Genomic DNA, 14,152 nt, shown 5'->3' on the forward strand with positions numbered 1-14,152 from the left:
CTGACGCTGTGGGTGACGTCATCGGGCACAGCTGTGGCAAGGTGAAGTTTTCCTGCACGACACTTTGAAATTCACTGGTCAGAATTCAGGCATCAGATTATGCGATTATCTGTGCAGCGTACTACACTCTAAAAACTGAACTTCACCGCATAGCACGCTCTGCGCCAACCATTGCCACGAATGATACCGGTTATCGCTTCTGATTAGAGGAGAGAGGGAGGCGTACGCCTTTTTGTGTCAATTTGGATATATGATAATTGACACAAAAAGGCGTACGCCTCTCTCTCTCCTCGAATCAGGAGCGATAACCCAATCATTCGGTGCAATGGTTGGCGCAGAGCGTGCTATGCGGTGAAGTTCAGTGTAGGAAGAAGCACGATCACCACTAACAGCTTTCACGGCGTAACAGATTGTTTTAAATTTCGTTTCGTTCCACGCAGAGCCGTAGGGAGGAAAGTTTGCGCCCAGGGCAGGGCAAACGTTTAACCAAGCTGCCAGAGCACTGGCGTTCGGCGCCCTCTCTGACGAGGGCTCCCGGGCCGGCTGCCCTTCTCGCCCCCGTGGCTACGGCTCTGACCCCACCACGTACCGTTTTAGAGTGGAACCATCTTTCGACACATGCGGACACTGGAGGGACTAGGAGGGACACTGCTGACACCTTTGTGCGTGCATTGAATGAACCGACAACCGATTGTGCCGTGCCGCGCTTTTTGTTCCACTACTATACTTGGATTGTGCACTGTTGTCCGCTCCTGCCTGGGCGCCAACCGGGGGCTGGCAGTACAGTCAAACTCCTTTATAGCGAACACCTTTTTAACGAAAATACCTTTACTGCATTTTTTTTTTTTTTTTTGCTGTCCCCTGAGTTTCGTTGTAAAGGAGTTTGACTGTATGTCTAAATAATAATAATAATCGAAACATTTAAATACTCACTTCTTATCTAGACAATAGAAAAGAGAATGTTAGTCCTGCTTGTGTAAGTTCAAGTCACACATCACGGATCTACGCGTAAGCTCGGACTTTTTTGTGTGGGCACCGACCGCACGTGCCTCTGGGATAGGGGTAGGGTTAGGGGTAGGGGAATTTCGATCACCTGGGGTTCCTGTGACGTGCGCCGGTACTAAGCAATGTTTACCTCTCCCCACATAGCTATCGTCCTCGGCCTCATGGTTCCCACGTGACAACACGGGGGGGTAAAAGGTCAAACAAAAGCATCGAGCGAGCAACATTTGTGCGGTGAACCTTTCATGGCACAGGGAATCCGCTTGCTAAGCCGAATCGTCCAAGTTGTATCGAAGCTATGCAGGAGCAGATAAGCCCAGTGGCGCCCAATCCCCTGTGTTGCTATCAAAAGGCTAACGGCTGGACCATACGTTACAAGGTTTCGTATATAATGCTCCCAGTTGCATCCCGGTGTGAGGTATCGAATAATAGATGTCCCCGAACAGCGTGAAAACGGCTCGCGTTATCGGTCTCTGACGAGTTTTTCGTAGTATGTGAATAACACTTACTCTGCTCCTCGTCTGCGCCGATGGCATCTGTGAAATAGACAACATTGAAATAACCTCAACATCACGAAGTTTCGTGTACACTCGTGTACAGAAATGAGCTTCACTGCATAGCACGCTCCTACACTCTTAAAAATGAACTTCACCGCATAGCACGCTCCTAGCCAGCCATAATCTCGAATGATATCGTTATCTGCCCTGATTTGTTCAAAACGGGAGGCGTACGCCTTTTTTGTGACAATTATGAACAGCATAAGTGTCACAAAAAAGGCGTACGCCTCCCGTTTTCAACAAATCGGGGCAGATAACGATATCATTCGAGACTGTGGTTGGCTAGTAGCGTGCTATGCGGTGAAGTTCATTTTTAAGAGTGTATAGCCAACGATCATCTCGAATGATATCGTTATCTGCCCTGATTTGTTGAAAATGGGAGGCGGACGCCTCTTTGCGACACTTATGCCGTCCATAATTGTCACAAAAGGCGTACGCCTCCCGTTTTCAACAAATCGGGGCAGGTAACGATATCATTCGAGATGATGGTTGGCTGTAGGAGCGTGCTATGTGGCGCCAACTGGAAGCCCAAGCCAGATTTCTGAAAAGGCGTGACGAAATGCTTTCGACGACCAAAAGCTTGGAAATTGCCTATACGGTGATTAGCCGAAGCAGGCGGCATGTTTGTCCACGGGGCTTCTTGAGGAGGGAGGCGTCCTTTATCTAGGTGGCGCTGGCATCAAGGTATATTTAAACAGGTAGCGCAACTCCCATAGGCCCCTGTGTCTTCAGAATGACGCCATGATAGAGACGGTCAGCGCCATCCATCCGTCGCGCGGACTACTACGATTGTAAATAAATGACGTCAGAGACGACGTCACTAGTATGAATAATAAGTAGTGCATAATTAGCCATGCACGTTTATACTGGCCCACTTCGCTTGCCTTGTATTCCCTTTTCCGCGCCCAGTCAACAATACCAGACGAGAACACAGAAAAATAAAGCATATCATATTTAATGAATCATATCAATTCCAAATACATACAGTTATCAGATTTTGACAACTCCAAACAGAAAGGCGTCTTGAGACCACAAAGAAATTAGAAAGGCTCACATAAGGCCCATTTCTCACCTGGAGCTATACGTACATCTAGTGATTAGACGTTTGCATTTATTCAATGAGTGGCCGTTATAGGTCCATTGCAACAAAACACAACATCGTTGGTGCACAGTTGGCTCCTGCTAACACTCACACCATCATGGCCGCTCGTCCCATGACGAAATCTTTTTTTCGCGGGACCAGCAACAGGAGATGCATTGTTGCATTCATATCTGTTCACATCTGTTAATCTTGGTCTACAGCACGGAGATGTGAAGGTCGCTTCCTGTTTAACCCAAAGAGTGTACGAACTTCGTATTACAATGCACGGACACACGGTACGGATACAGAGACACACGGATAAACACCCCCCAACTGTGTCACATGCGCAAAGGAGCAGGATACGGAAATGTACTGGAGTGGTAGATGATCTCGTATATATGCACGAGCGGGGCAACAGAAAGCTTTTTCTACATTGAAATTAAGAATAACCTATTAGTACACACACAAGCCAGGCCCATGTTGTAAAGTTTTTCTGTTTACAACCGTACTTCTACTGTCAACACCCAGGATCGCTCGCGCCTCATGCTGGTGGCCTTGCCGATGGGTCTGATTTGGTATTTTCGCTAGTTTTCGCTACCAGTTTAGATATACCTTGCTGGCATTGCTAACCGTGGTTAATAACCTGGGGCGCGGATACATGATATTTCGTTGCAGACGACAGCAAAAGGGAATAGGCGCGGCGTCACTGTCTGTCCTACTCGAAAATGTATCGATGCACATATACAGCACGAAATAAGATAACACGTACGTTCTATTTTTCAATTTTTTTATACATTATATGCTTTTTTATTTTATTTTTAACGCATAACACGCGTGTTATACACCGAAAATGTTACCAGCTTGCAGCTGTGGAATCAATTTGTTCGAATATCGATTTTCATGGGGCACGACGACAATGCGAATCGTGGGACAGGACACCATACGATGCGACCATACGCGTTCATCAACACTTGTGTTCAATGCTCAAATTTTCATTACAAATTTTCATTACAAATTGCATTGCAAGTAAGTAATAACTTAATGTCACCATAATTGTCTAGCGCACTTACCGCCACCGGACATCCCGGACATGCCGGACATCCCCGACATCCCCGACATCGAGGACATGCCGGACATTGCGGATTCTGCGGAAGAAAATTAGCAACACGTTAATTCACCTTGCTTGCTTAACGATGCGATCGTTGCAATACCGTACTATCTGTGCTTCTAAAGTTACATTCCACTGTAGCCTCTGCAGGTACACCATTTGATTATAATTGTCTCGCCAGAATATCCTGTACAGGTTCGGGTTTCTCTCGCTCACACCGCATTGTTCCCAAAAAAAGGGCGAGAGAAAAACTGCCCTCCTCTCAAAGGGCAAGCCTGAATTCCTATACAGTCAACCCTCGATTTATGAACACCCTCGGTTCCCGGAAAAATCGTTCATAAATCGAGGGATTCATAAATCGAAAATTCCGTTAAGTCAGTACGATCGAGCTGACGAGACAGTATTTGTGAGTTGGGATTGTGTTTATAATGCAATATATAGTGTAATTTTGCTTTCGACCGTGCCTGCTGCTTTACACTTGGTCGCCCTTAATGCGTCCCCGGAAAACCCGTTTGTTGTTCGGATTTCGAAGGGTTAAAAACCGAGGGTGCAATTCCAGGATTTTTGTTGACCTCGGAACCATCCGTTCATAAATTTAGGGCAAAAAACGCAGGGCAAGTCTTAGTTGGTTCCCAGAAATTCCATTCATTATTCGAATATCGAGGTTCATAAAACGAGGGGAAAATGCAAGTAAAAATTTTGGTTCCTCGTGCTCCTGTTCATAAAACGAGGGAATTCATAAATCGAAGGTTCATAAATCGAGGGTTGACTAGTCCCATCCATGGGGAGTGCTTTAATTTTCTTCTTTCATATTTGCTTCAATTTTCGCTGACTAAGGTTAGGAGTAATTCATAGGTATAGTGCATAACTGGAATGTGCACACTGTGCGAAATCCTCGCGTGGGCAGACGTGTGCGCGTCTGTGTAACTGAACTGAGCAGTGTAACTGAACTGACGTCACAGAGGCGTTCCCTTTGGACTGGCCTCAAGTATCTGCTCCCGGCTGGCGCGGGTCTACCGAAATCGAAAACAAAAAATTAAAAATCGAATCTCAAAATCGATCTCAAGCAAAACAGGAGACGATCCTGCCAAAAATGTATTTCGGTCACACTGGGGGAGCTAGCATTCTTCCTCATGAGCAGTAGCGTAATGTCGTAACTATAAGTTGCTCTTGTAAACTGGGATAACTTCGTGAACGGCGAGCTTCGAAATCAGAATATTGTCAGGTAATAAAGAGGATGAAAAGAAGAAAAAAAGTGTCCACTTACGTTCGGTCATTTTTTTTCTGGAAACACAAAATCAATGCGGATGAAAAGATGTCCACCGAGTTCGGCAGGTAGTTCCACAATGAAGACAGCTGAGATGACTGAGCGCCGCCTTCTTCTTCTTCGTCCCACGGAGCACCTCCCGCGCGTCTCGAGGCACGCCTTCTTATTCCCACTTTATCCTCTTCGTCAAAGTATTGACGGTATTGATCTAATACCGCAAAACACCTACATTCCGGTATTGAAAGCGTTCTAACGCGAATCATTCGTGAACTTCATTAAAATTTACTATAATGATTTTACGCAAGCGGAGCATGTCTCACGAGGGATGCGTTCTCGATTAAGTTGTAAATTGATTGTCATCATCATCATTCTATACGCGTTTTCATGGGAGCTGTTGCTCTTCTCTGCTACTCGATGCGACTGTGGCTTTTACAGCTCAGTGGCTTAACCGCTTGAGACAAATTCCGGTGTCTCAAGGCTTGCTCAAAGAGTTTCGGTTTCGCTTGGTGCCTTGCGCCACCTGCGTGTGATGTGGCGAAACTCATTGTGAAATGCGGTTCGGCAACGAAGTGTCCCCAAAATGACCGGGAATAGGCCATGGAAAACGCGTGGGGTCAAAAGTTGGAACAATTTTTATCTCCTGTGTGCGCGAACAGACGACGCCCGCAAGGAATGCTAAAAAAAACTTCAGGCAAATGGCTCTCACTGTGGAAAATTTCAGGCGAGTTGGTCTTTACCTTCTTTTCTTATGAAGCGGCACAATTGAGTGCCGCACCCTGTAGAAGATCGCTAGAGCACATTCTTCTTCATTGCCCTCACTACCATCCTTCCCAAAGCGCGCTCTCCGGGTTTCTAGAAGGAGCACCGAAAGTGCTTCAATCACGACCATTTTTTTTTTTTTCAAACCAAGCCGTTAGCATGTCTGCTAAAACGCACCATGCGCAGTAATTGACTAGACAGATGTATACATATCGCGGAATTCGATTTTGGACATCGCGACCGCGCGCAACGGTGGCAGTGCCCGCCACTAGCCGCCAGAGTCGCTTTGACGTCATCGCGGTGTAACCTCCTAACTCGTTTGCTTGTTTGGAGAAGCGTCGTCTGCTACACAGAGAGAGAGAGACAACTGGGAGCAGAAGCGAAAAAGATAAAAGAGCGCGAAAAGCGCCGACCCCGATTGAAGTTCGCAGGTTCGGAAAAGCGTGCAACTAAGAAGGCCGCCACTAGATACCCCACTGTTGCCGTTTCCGATCACTTCAGCGCGCTAAGTTTAGCGGCAAAATGTTTTTGTTGTTTCTGCGAATGAATCTAGTCTTTATATGCCCAAATAAAACGCGTATAACAACTTTCTGTGTCGTGTTTCACTTTTTGGTCCCGTTTTGAAACGTGTTGAGCGATCGGAAGGATGTAGTGCACGGCTGCGTTCATGGCATAGCGTTCCTGTTGTACCAGGCGCCGCAGGCGCAGTCGTCCATTTCTCCTTCGGTGACTTGGCCTGGCTTGGATTGTGCTTCAACTGGATCTTTAGCGCGCTACAATTCAACGCAAGCCAACGTCTGGTAACAATGGTATCTAAGGGCGGCCTCCGGCATTGCACGCATCGGGATAGGAACAAATACATGGGAAAATGGCGACCTTGGGGGACCTGGAAGTTCGGTCTCTCTTGTAACCACGATTACATCACAATCCTCCTCCTCCTCTTTCTCCTCCTCCTCGTTTCGGCCTGCAGAGCGAGTCGAGCGGGAACGCGCGCGTGGATGTTCGGGGGCGATTTATTCCAAGAAAAATACTGCGTACAGAGATTTTTTGTGTGTAAGTTGTCACGTCAGGTTACGTCCACTCGCAAGAAACAGAAAATTATTTGGATGGCTTTCTGGGCTCCTTTAGCCACTTGGACTCTCGCCCCCCCCCCCCCCTCTATGTCAAAATTGCTTGATCTCTGGCCGAATCCAGTCCAGCAACGCTGTGCCTTGACATCTCTTTTGACATTACCGGACAACATAGGGCTTCGAACGTTATTGTGAAGGGGCTCATTATTTCAATCCACATAAATACAAGCAATGGGTTAGGGTGTCGCCCCTGGCGCGCAGCACAATATCTTGGCCCAATATAGGACCAATATTGGGCCACTATTACCAATAGTGGTCCAATATTGGGCCAACATGTTGTGCTGCTTGGGATACATACATACATACACACACATACATGCATGCATACATACACACATACATACATTCATACATACCAAAGCAGCACAACATGCATACGCCAATATATGTATAAGCCAATATTGGACCAATATTGGCAATACTGGGCCAGTATTGGTACTATCGTGGATCAATATTGGGCCGACATTGCCAATATTGTGCCATCATGTTGTGCTGCTCGGGTACATACACACATACATACATACACACATACAGATACACACACATACACACACATACATACATACATACATACATACGTACACACATACAGATACACACACATGCACACACATACATGCATACATGCATACATACATACATACATACATACATACATACATACATACATACATACATACATACATACATACATACATACATACATACATACATACATGCATACATGCATACATACAACTGGTTGATAGTGCTACATCAATCTTAGATAGCTCTATGTATAGCCCTGGCCAATCACCCTCCTGATCATGGCCATTTGTGTGTGTGTGAGGAAGTAGATGAAGTAAAGTGTCTCTCACATATCATCTACTCCGCGTTTTTCATAATGCGCTAAATTCTGGTGTTGGCACCACCTGCGTCTTCTTCCTCCTCTTCAGATGTTGGCCGTTATCCACCAAGGGAGATTGGCCAAGGGCTATTCTACTTGCTGGGCTGGCGAGCTCTTTCATTAGCACCACCACCACCACCACCGCTACCATAGTTACTGGGAAGTACACGGGTTCAAATCCCCGTGCCTGCTGTGCTGTCTGGGGTTTTCCTCAGACGCTTTCAGACATATGTCGTTCCCCTAGAATTCCCCTAGACAGTTCCCCTAGAATTCGGGCCAACACGCCATTCCACAGGGCGTCAGCCGCGACGTTGCCCACCCCTGCGTAGAGATGCAAAATTTCCGGAAATTTTGAATCGCTCGAAAAAAAAACGTTCTTTTTCGTTTTTTTTCTTCAAAAAATTGGAAAAAATTGAAACAAACGGTTACTGCTGAGTCGAAGCATTGCCGGCCAAGCCACAGCATACAATGAGCTAGATACTTTAGCAGTGTTCGCCCTCTATAGGCATAAAAACAGAGCAGAGCATCCCATGAGACTGCTGTCTACTCAGCGATAGGTAATTAGAACAACCCGTCCACTCCGACCAGAACTCCGACATTATGTGAACGCGACGGCGATCGCTTGGAGCAGCCAGACGGAGTTCTAAGTTGGTGGTTGTTGGCCGGATTAGAGGCACCTAAGGCACTGTTGGCGGGTTGGAACGCATCGAAGGCACGAAAATTTACATTTTTGAATTTTGTCGCCTCGAAATGTTGGGCAATTTTTCCGGAGACGAGAAAAAAAACGAAAAAAATACTTGTTTTTTTTTTTTTTTGTCCCAAAATTTCCGGGTTTTTTTTCGGGGCTTGGCATCTCAACCCCTGCGAGGCCGACAACAGCCAGCTCTTTCACCACCACCAGCGTCCCAGCCGACGCCTCTGTCTTAAACGAGCGCTCTAGATCTGGGCTCGCTCGGTGGTGGTGGTGGTGGTGGTGGTGGTGGTAATGGTGAAAGGGCTTGCCATTGTCGGCCTCACGTATGTGGGCAACGTCACGACTGACGCCCTGGAGAAATGTGCGTCCTGGGCCGACTTCTAGGGGAACTGTGCCGACATATGTCTGAAAGCATCTGGGCTCGGCCTTTTCTTCCCTCAGCTCGATTTCGCCCCTCAATTTCATAGCGAGTTCCCTGCCGTGGGTATAGAATGATGATGATGATAACCAATTTACAACTTAATCAAGAACGCATCCCTCGTGAGATATGCTCCGCTTGAGTAAAAAAATCTCTAAAGTAAATTTTAATGAAGTTCACCAATGATTCTCGTTAGAACGCTTTCAATACCGGACTGTAGGTGTTTTGCAGTATTAGATCAATACCGTCAATACTTCGACGAAGAGGATAAAGTGGGAATAAAAAGGCGTGCCTCGGGACGCGCGAGAGGTCTGTCATCTCAGCTGTGATCATTTTGGAACGAGCTGCCGAACTCGGTGGACACCTTTCTGATCCCCATTGATTTTCTGGTTCCAGAAAAAAAATGACCGAAGGTAAGTGGACTTTTTTTTTTCATCCTCTTTATTACGTGACAATATTCTGGTTTCGAAGCTCGCTGTTCACGAAGTTATCTCAGTCTACAAGAGCAATTTATAATTACTTGACGCTACTGCTCATGCGGAATGCAAGCTCCGCCAGTGTGATCGAAATAAATTTTTGCCAGGATCATCTCCTCTTTTGCTGGATATCGATTTTGAGATTCGATTACTGGGTTTTTAGTTTCAGGGAGCAAATCCTTGAGGCCAGTTCAAAGGGAGCGCCTCTGTGACGTCACAATGCAGTTACACTTACGTCACGCGCACGTCTGCCCGCGCGCGAATTTCGAACTTGTGCGCAAATTCCAGTTATGTAGTACCTACGAATTACACCTCGCCTTAGGCAGCGAAAATTGAAGCAGAGATTGTCTGAATTAGAGGACTACACTCTTAAAAATGAACTTCACCGCATAGCACGCTCCTAGCCAACCATAACCTCGAATGATATCGTTATCTGCCCTGATTTGTTGAAAACGGTAGGCGTACGCCTTTTTTGTGACAATTATGAACAGCATAAGTGTCACAAAAAGGCGTACGCCTCTCGTTTTCAACAAATCAGGGCAGATAACGATATCATTCGAGATGATGGTTGGCTAGGAGCGTGCTATGCGGTGAAGTTCATTTTTTAAGAGTGTACCCATGGATGGAAATATACGAATTGATGCTTGCAGAGAGAGTCTGCCCTTTGGCAACAATGCGGTTCGAACACTCCCGAGAGAAACCCACACCCTTATAGGATATTTGGGCCAAACAATTATAATCAAATGGTGTACCTGCTAAGACTACCGTGGAATGCAACATTAGAAGCACAGATAGTACGGTATTCCAACGGTGACTTTGTTTAGGAAGCAATGGGAATTAACGTGTACTAATTTTCTTCCGCAGAATCCGCAATGTCGGGGATGTCCTCGATGTCCTCGATGTCGGGGATGTCCGGGATATCCGGTACCGGTAAGTGCGCTAGTCCTCAATAGACTCTCTTGTTCAACAGGTGCCGCTTGCGTCGATTTCCGTCGTATGAATGTGTGTATGAGTGAGCAAAAAATGTAAGAGTGAAAGGAGGGTGAGTGAGAGTGAGTGGCTGGTTTGTCGTCCCTTCAGATGACGCACCCCGAAAAGTCGCTGGAAAGGCGTGTTAGCTTAGCTCAATTGGTAGAGCCCTGGACCGGTAATCCAGAAGATGTGGGTTCGATCCCTACAGCTGGCTAACCTTTTCTGTGACTTTCATCTTTCACCTCTCTCTGTTTGTAAGCTAATGGCATCATAACGTTCGTCAGCGCCACCAATTTTGTAGAGTTGGAACTATACGCTCGAAGCAAGGGGCGAACAAGATCGCGCTCGAAAGTCGCGGTCTCGAGGGGATTACGATGGTCTCGGAAACAGGCGGGACCTTTGGTCCTACCTAATAGGTAGCGAGCAAGTGCCCATTCGTGTATCACAGCCTTCCCCTCCCGGTTTGTTTCGGTTTCAGTGTCCACCAACATGTTGACGTTTCTCTGGTAGAGGTCTAATTGCGCTGCTATTTGTAAAAACGCGTGCGATGAACGCGTTTCGTCGCACCATATCGTGCGCTCTGTCCCACGATTCGCATCGTGGTCGTGCCACGTTCGAACGAGATGATTCCACGCGTGCCAGACGTGAAAAGTTTGAAAAATAGAGAAATTGAAATTTGCTATGGGTCTATGGATAGGACCGCAAGTGACCTTGGGTGATATGGCACCCGCGTTCCTGAGGCCATCTAAACTAAACAATAATTATTGAATTATGACTGGCAAATTTTAAACTGCAAGGGCTGCGCCCCGACGAAACTATAGATGTAGATCGTGAACGACAGGTTGTTACGGTCAGACTTGTACGTATCTTGAATACGTACTCAAAGTACAGTATTTTAAATACTTTTTCCGGTATTTTGGTACTCTACTCAATACTATTTTTAATGTATTTAAAATACTTTTTTCGGTATTTGCTACTCAGTACTCAAAATACTTTCCTTCCTCCAGCACGCTTCCCGCCGTGCACATATTTTCAGCTCACTGGAATTTAACCCCCCTTTTCTTCTTGTTCTTTTTTTCGGGAATGCGCGAATCTGTCATTTAGCCTCTTGTACAATAGGCTGGTCCCAAGCTTGGCCTTGCTTGTGAATAGCAAACTTCGTCAAAAAATCATTCCTTTTCATATTGCGAGGTGAATCACCAGCGGATTAGGAACAAGATAATCCCGGCATTTATTTCCTTGGTCATCAAAGCAATAAACATGTGCCAGAGGTTGAAAGACCCGAACCGACATACAGGAGGGATTACGAAGTTTTGGGTCAGAACATATCAACAAAGTTTACTTGGGTTCACCAAAGTTCACCAAACATTACTTGACACCAAGACGTTGCAAATGAAAGATATGCATGGCTGATGAAGTTTATTCCCTTCATTTGTAAGGCCACGTTCAGAATACGCGTTTCACTTACTTCTAATAGTAAAGTACTTCTTAGAGTATTTAGTACTCTACTCAAATTACTTTCAGTTTTGAATATTTTGTACTCTATTTTAAATACTTTTTCCATAGAGTATTTAGTATCTTATTTTAAATACTTTTGCGCAGTATTTTGTACAAGTCTGGTTACGGTACCCAGAGCCGTGCTTGGTGTATTGCTTGCACTGCTTCCAGTCGTGCTGGTCGCTGCGGGAGGCGATGCCGAAGTGTGTACGGTGTTTCTACACTCATGCCGCATCCGACACTAGCAATCTCGAAGGCGCGTGTTATACGTGAGTGCGTGTTATGCAGCGAGAATTATGGTACGTGATTGTGAAAGCATTTCTGTACGTCCCCAGAAGTGACGTCCCTACGGAGTATTCCTAACGTACGTTCCTTGTACGTCCAAAACTTGCCTCTCCTATACGGGACCCTTACTAAATCACCTACACAGAAGCGTTAGAAGCTGTCCAGAACAGAGCGGTCAGGTACATTTGTAATGATTTCAGTCTCGAGTCCAGCATCACGAGTATGAACGCCCAGCTCTGCTTTCCTTCGCTTGAAGCACGTCGCACCATCGCTGCATTATCACTTTTTCATAGTATCTTTCATAACAATTCCATTAATTCAGACATGCTTACCAGGGCTACATTTATCTCCCAGAGGGTTGACCACCTGTACAAGGTGGGCTTGGCCCAATGTCACCATAGCTACTCCCGTCATTCTTTCATTCCTCGCACGGCGAAACTTTCGAATTTTCTTCCCTCGAACATAATCGTGCTTCACGATCCACAGAAGTTCAAAGCAGCTCTCTCAAGCCGTCTCCTAGGCTAGTATGTGCGTAATGACTCGGTCCAGTCTTCCAGTCTTCCTCCCACCTTTTGCCGTTGTTTATACTGCAAACCGTATGCATAACGGCAAAACGGCAAAAAGGTGGGAGGAAGACTGGATTTACATGTAGTGTGTATACATTGTGTATACGTGTATGTATAAATATATAGTGTGTATACATGGGTAGTGTTAGATATGTGCACGCGTTTTTTATTATCTTTTTGTTGTTATTTAATTCCTTTCAGGGTGATACACGTTTATTAGCTGTATGCATTATTTCTCGTATAACAGAAAGTTGCAGTTATGTCACGCCTATGTCGTGCCCCCCGTTGTGTAATGACCCTTGTGGTCCATCAGCGTATAACCAAAATAAATCCTACCGCGTGCTATGTTGCAATGGGCATTCCTACAGTGGCGAGATATGGGTACGGCATTTAGCAGACGGCACCCTCCCCGTGTCCTTCCATTTTGCAGTATGTATCTGCACTCTAGAATATTCTCCACAGTTAGCAATGCCAGCGCCACCTAGATAAAGATAGCCACCTCCTCCTCCTAAGTCACGCGAACAATGTCGTCTGCTTCAAATGTCTGTCGTCTGCAACAAATGTCGTCTGCTTCACCTATCACCGTAAGAGGATTTCATACACAGAAAGTATTGTCATGGTCGAAAGCGCTTCGTCGCTGAAGGACTATTGTTACCGAGGTTAAGAACTCGGGTTCCTTTACTCCAGGTGGCGTTGGGTGCACACGAAGGGGGTGAGGACGTGTTGAGCTTATTTCGATGTTTTGTTATTCAACAGATGCCGGCGGCGGAGGAGATGTTGAGCAGCGTAAGTGTTGTACCTACTACGGTCTTTTGGACACCTCCATACCAGGGCACAACTGCATAGGAGCTTTATGTAGGAAACCTTGTGATGTATAGTCTCGCAGCCCAGCAACGCAATGGGAAACTGGGCGTTACATCCTTTTTTTTTTACCTGGATAGCCTGGAAAGAACCTTTCGACAACAAACTTAGGACAGCAAGGGCGAAATCCTATATAGGTCACTTGATGCAACTTCGGCTGATGATTCGGCTTAGCAAAGCGCCACATAGTTATTCAGTGTGACCGTAGGACATCCTGTGCCGTGAAAGAATAGCTTAGGACGTCTTGCGCGCTTGATGTACAGGGTTCACCAAGATAAACTTCGGGGTTTGTAACGAAGATAAAACAAATAAGAACAGCGTCGGGAAGCTAAAGTAGATGTTAGAGGACGTATTATGCCCCAAAATTTTATGTCGACACTGCCATTTGGTTTGTTCCTCTGCGGATAAATCGTGAAAATTAGAAAACCGCCACTGCCTAGTCGGCTATACCTGTGTTTCAGCTCCTTTCCGGCAGATGGCGAAACGGTCGGACGCGGCATTGCAGACGACATCGAAATCTGAGCAAGTGGAACTGAATGCAGAATCGTACTCTGCAACGCCGCGTTCGACCGTTTCGCCATCTGGCGGAAAGA

General features: G+C 46.1%; 1 protein-coding gene and 1 long non-coding RNA gene across 6 annotated transcripts in view; one reads left to right on the plus strand and one right to left on the minus strand.

Annotated features, from left to right (window-relative positions):
• The window catches only part of LOC135397244 (bromodomain and WD repeat-containing DDB_G0285837-like), an 87,872-nt gene that overhangs the window by 59,781 nt on the left and 13,939 nt on the right, over window positions 1-14,152 (plus strand). For 2 of the 5 annotated variants that reach the window (XM_064628681.1, XM_064628685.1), the window contains exons 1-3: window positions 9,207-9,315; window positions 10,243-10,308; window positions 13,455-13,484. The exons of 1 other annotated variant lie outside the window; for it this stretch is intronic. In XM_064628681.1, coding sequence (XP_064484751.1) covers window positions 9,306-9,315; window positions 10,243-10,308; window positions 13,455-13,484 — 106 coding nt within the window. In that variant the 5' untranslated portion in view covers window positions 9,207-9,305. Of the gene's footprint in view, window positions 1-9,206; window positions 9,316-10,242; window positions 10,309-13,454; window positions 13,485-14,152 lie in introns of those variants that run through there. 2 more of the 5 variants (XM_064628682.1, XM_064628683.1) reach the window with 2 other exon arrangements.
• On the minus strand, window positions 605-5,167 carry LOC135398295 (uncharacterized). Its single transcript, XR_010424064.1, has 3 exons — window positions 5,016-5,167; window positions 3,711-3,785; window positions 605-1,538 (listed from the first exon to the last, which is right to left on the minus strand). It is a non-coding gene; the product is annotated as an uncharacterized LOC135398295 (long non-coding RNA).

This window comes from Ornithodoros turicata, chromosome 6 (assembly GCF_037126465.1).
Source record: "Ornithodoros turicata isolate Travis chromosome 6, ASM3712646v1, whole genome shotgun sequence".
Classification (NCBI taxonomy): Eukaryota; Metazoa; Arthropoda; class Arachnida; order Ixodida; family Argasidae; genus Ornithodoros; species Ornithodoros turicata.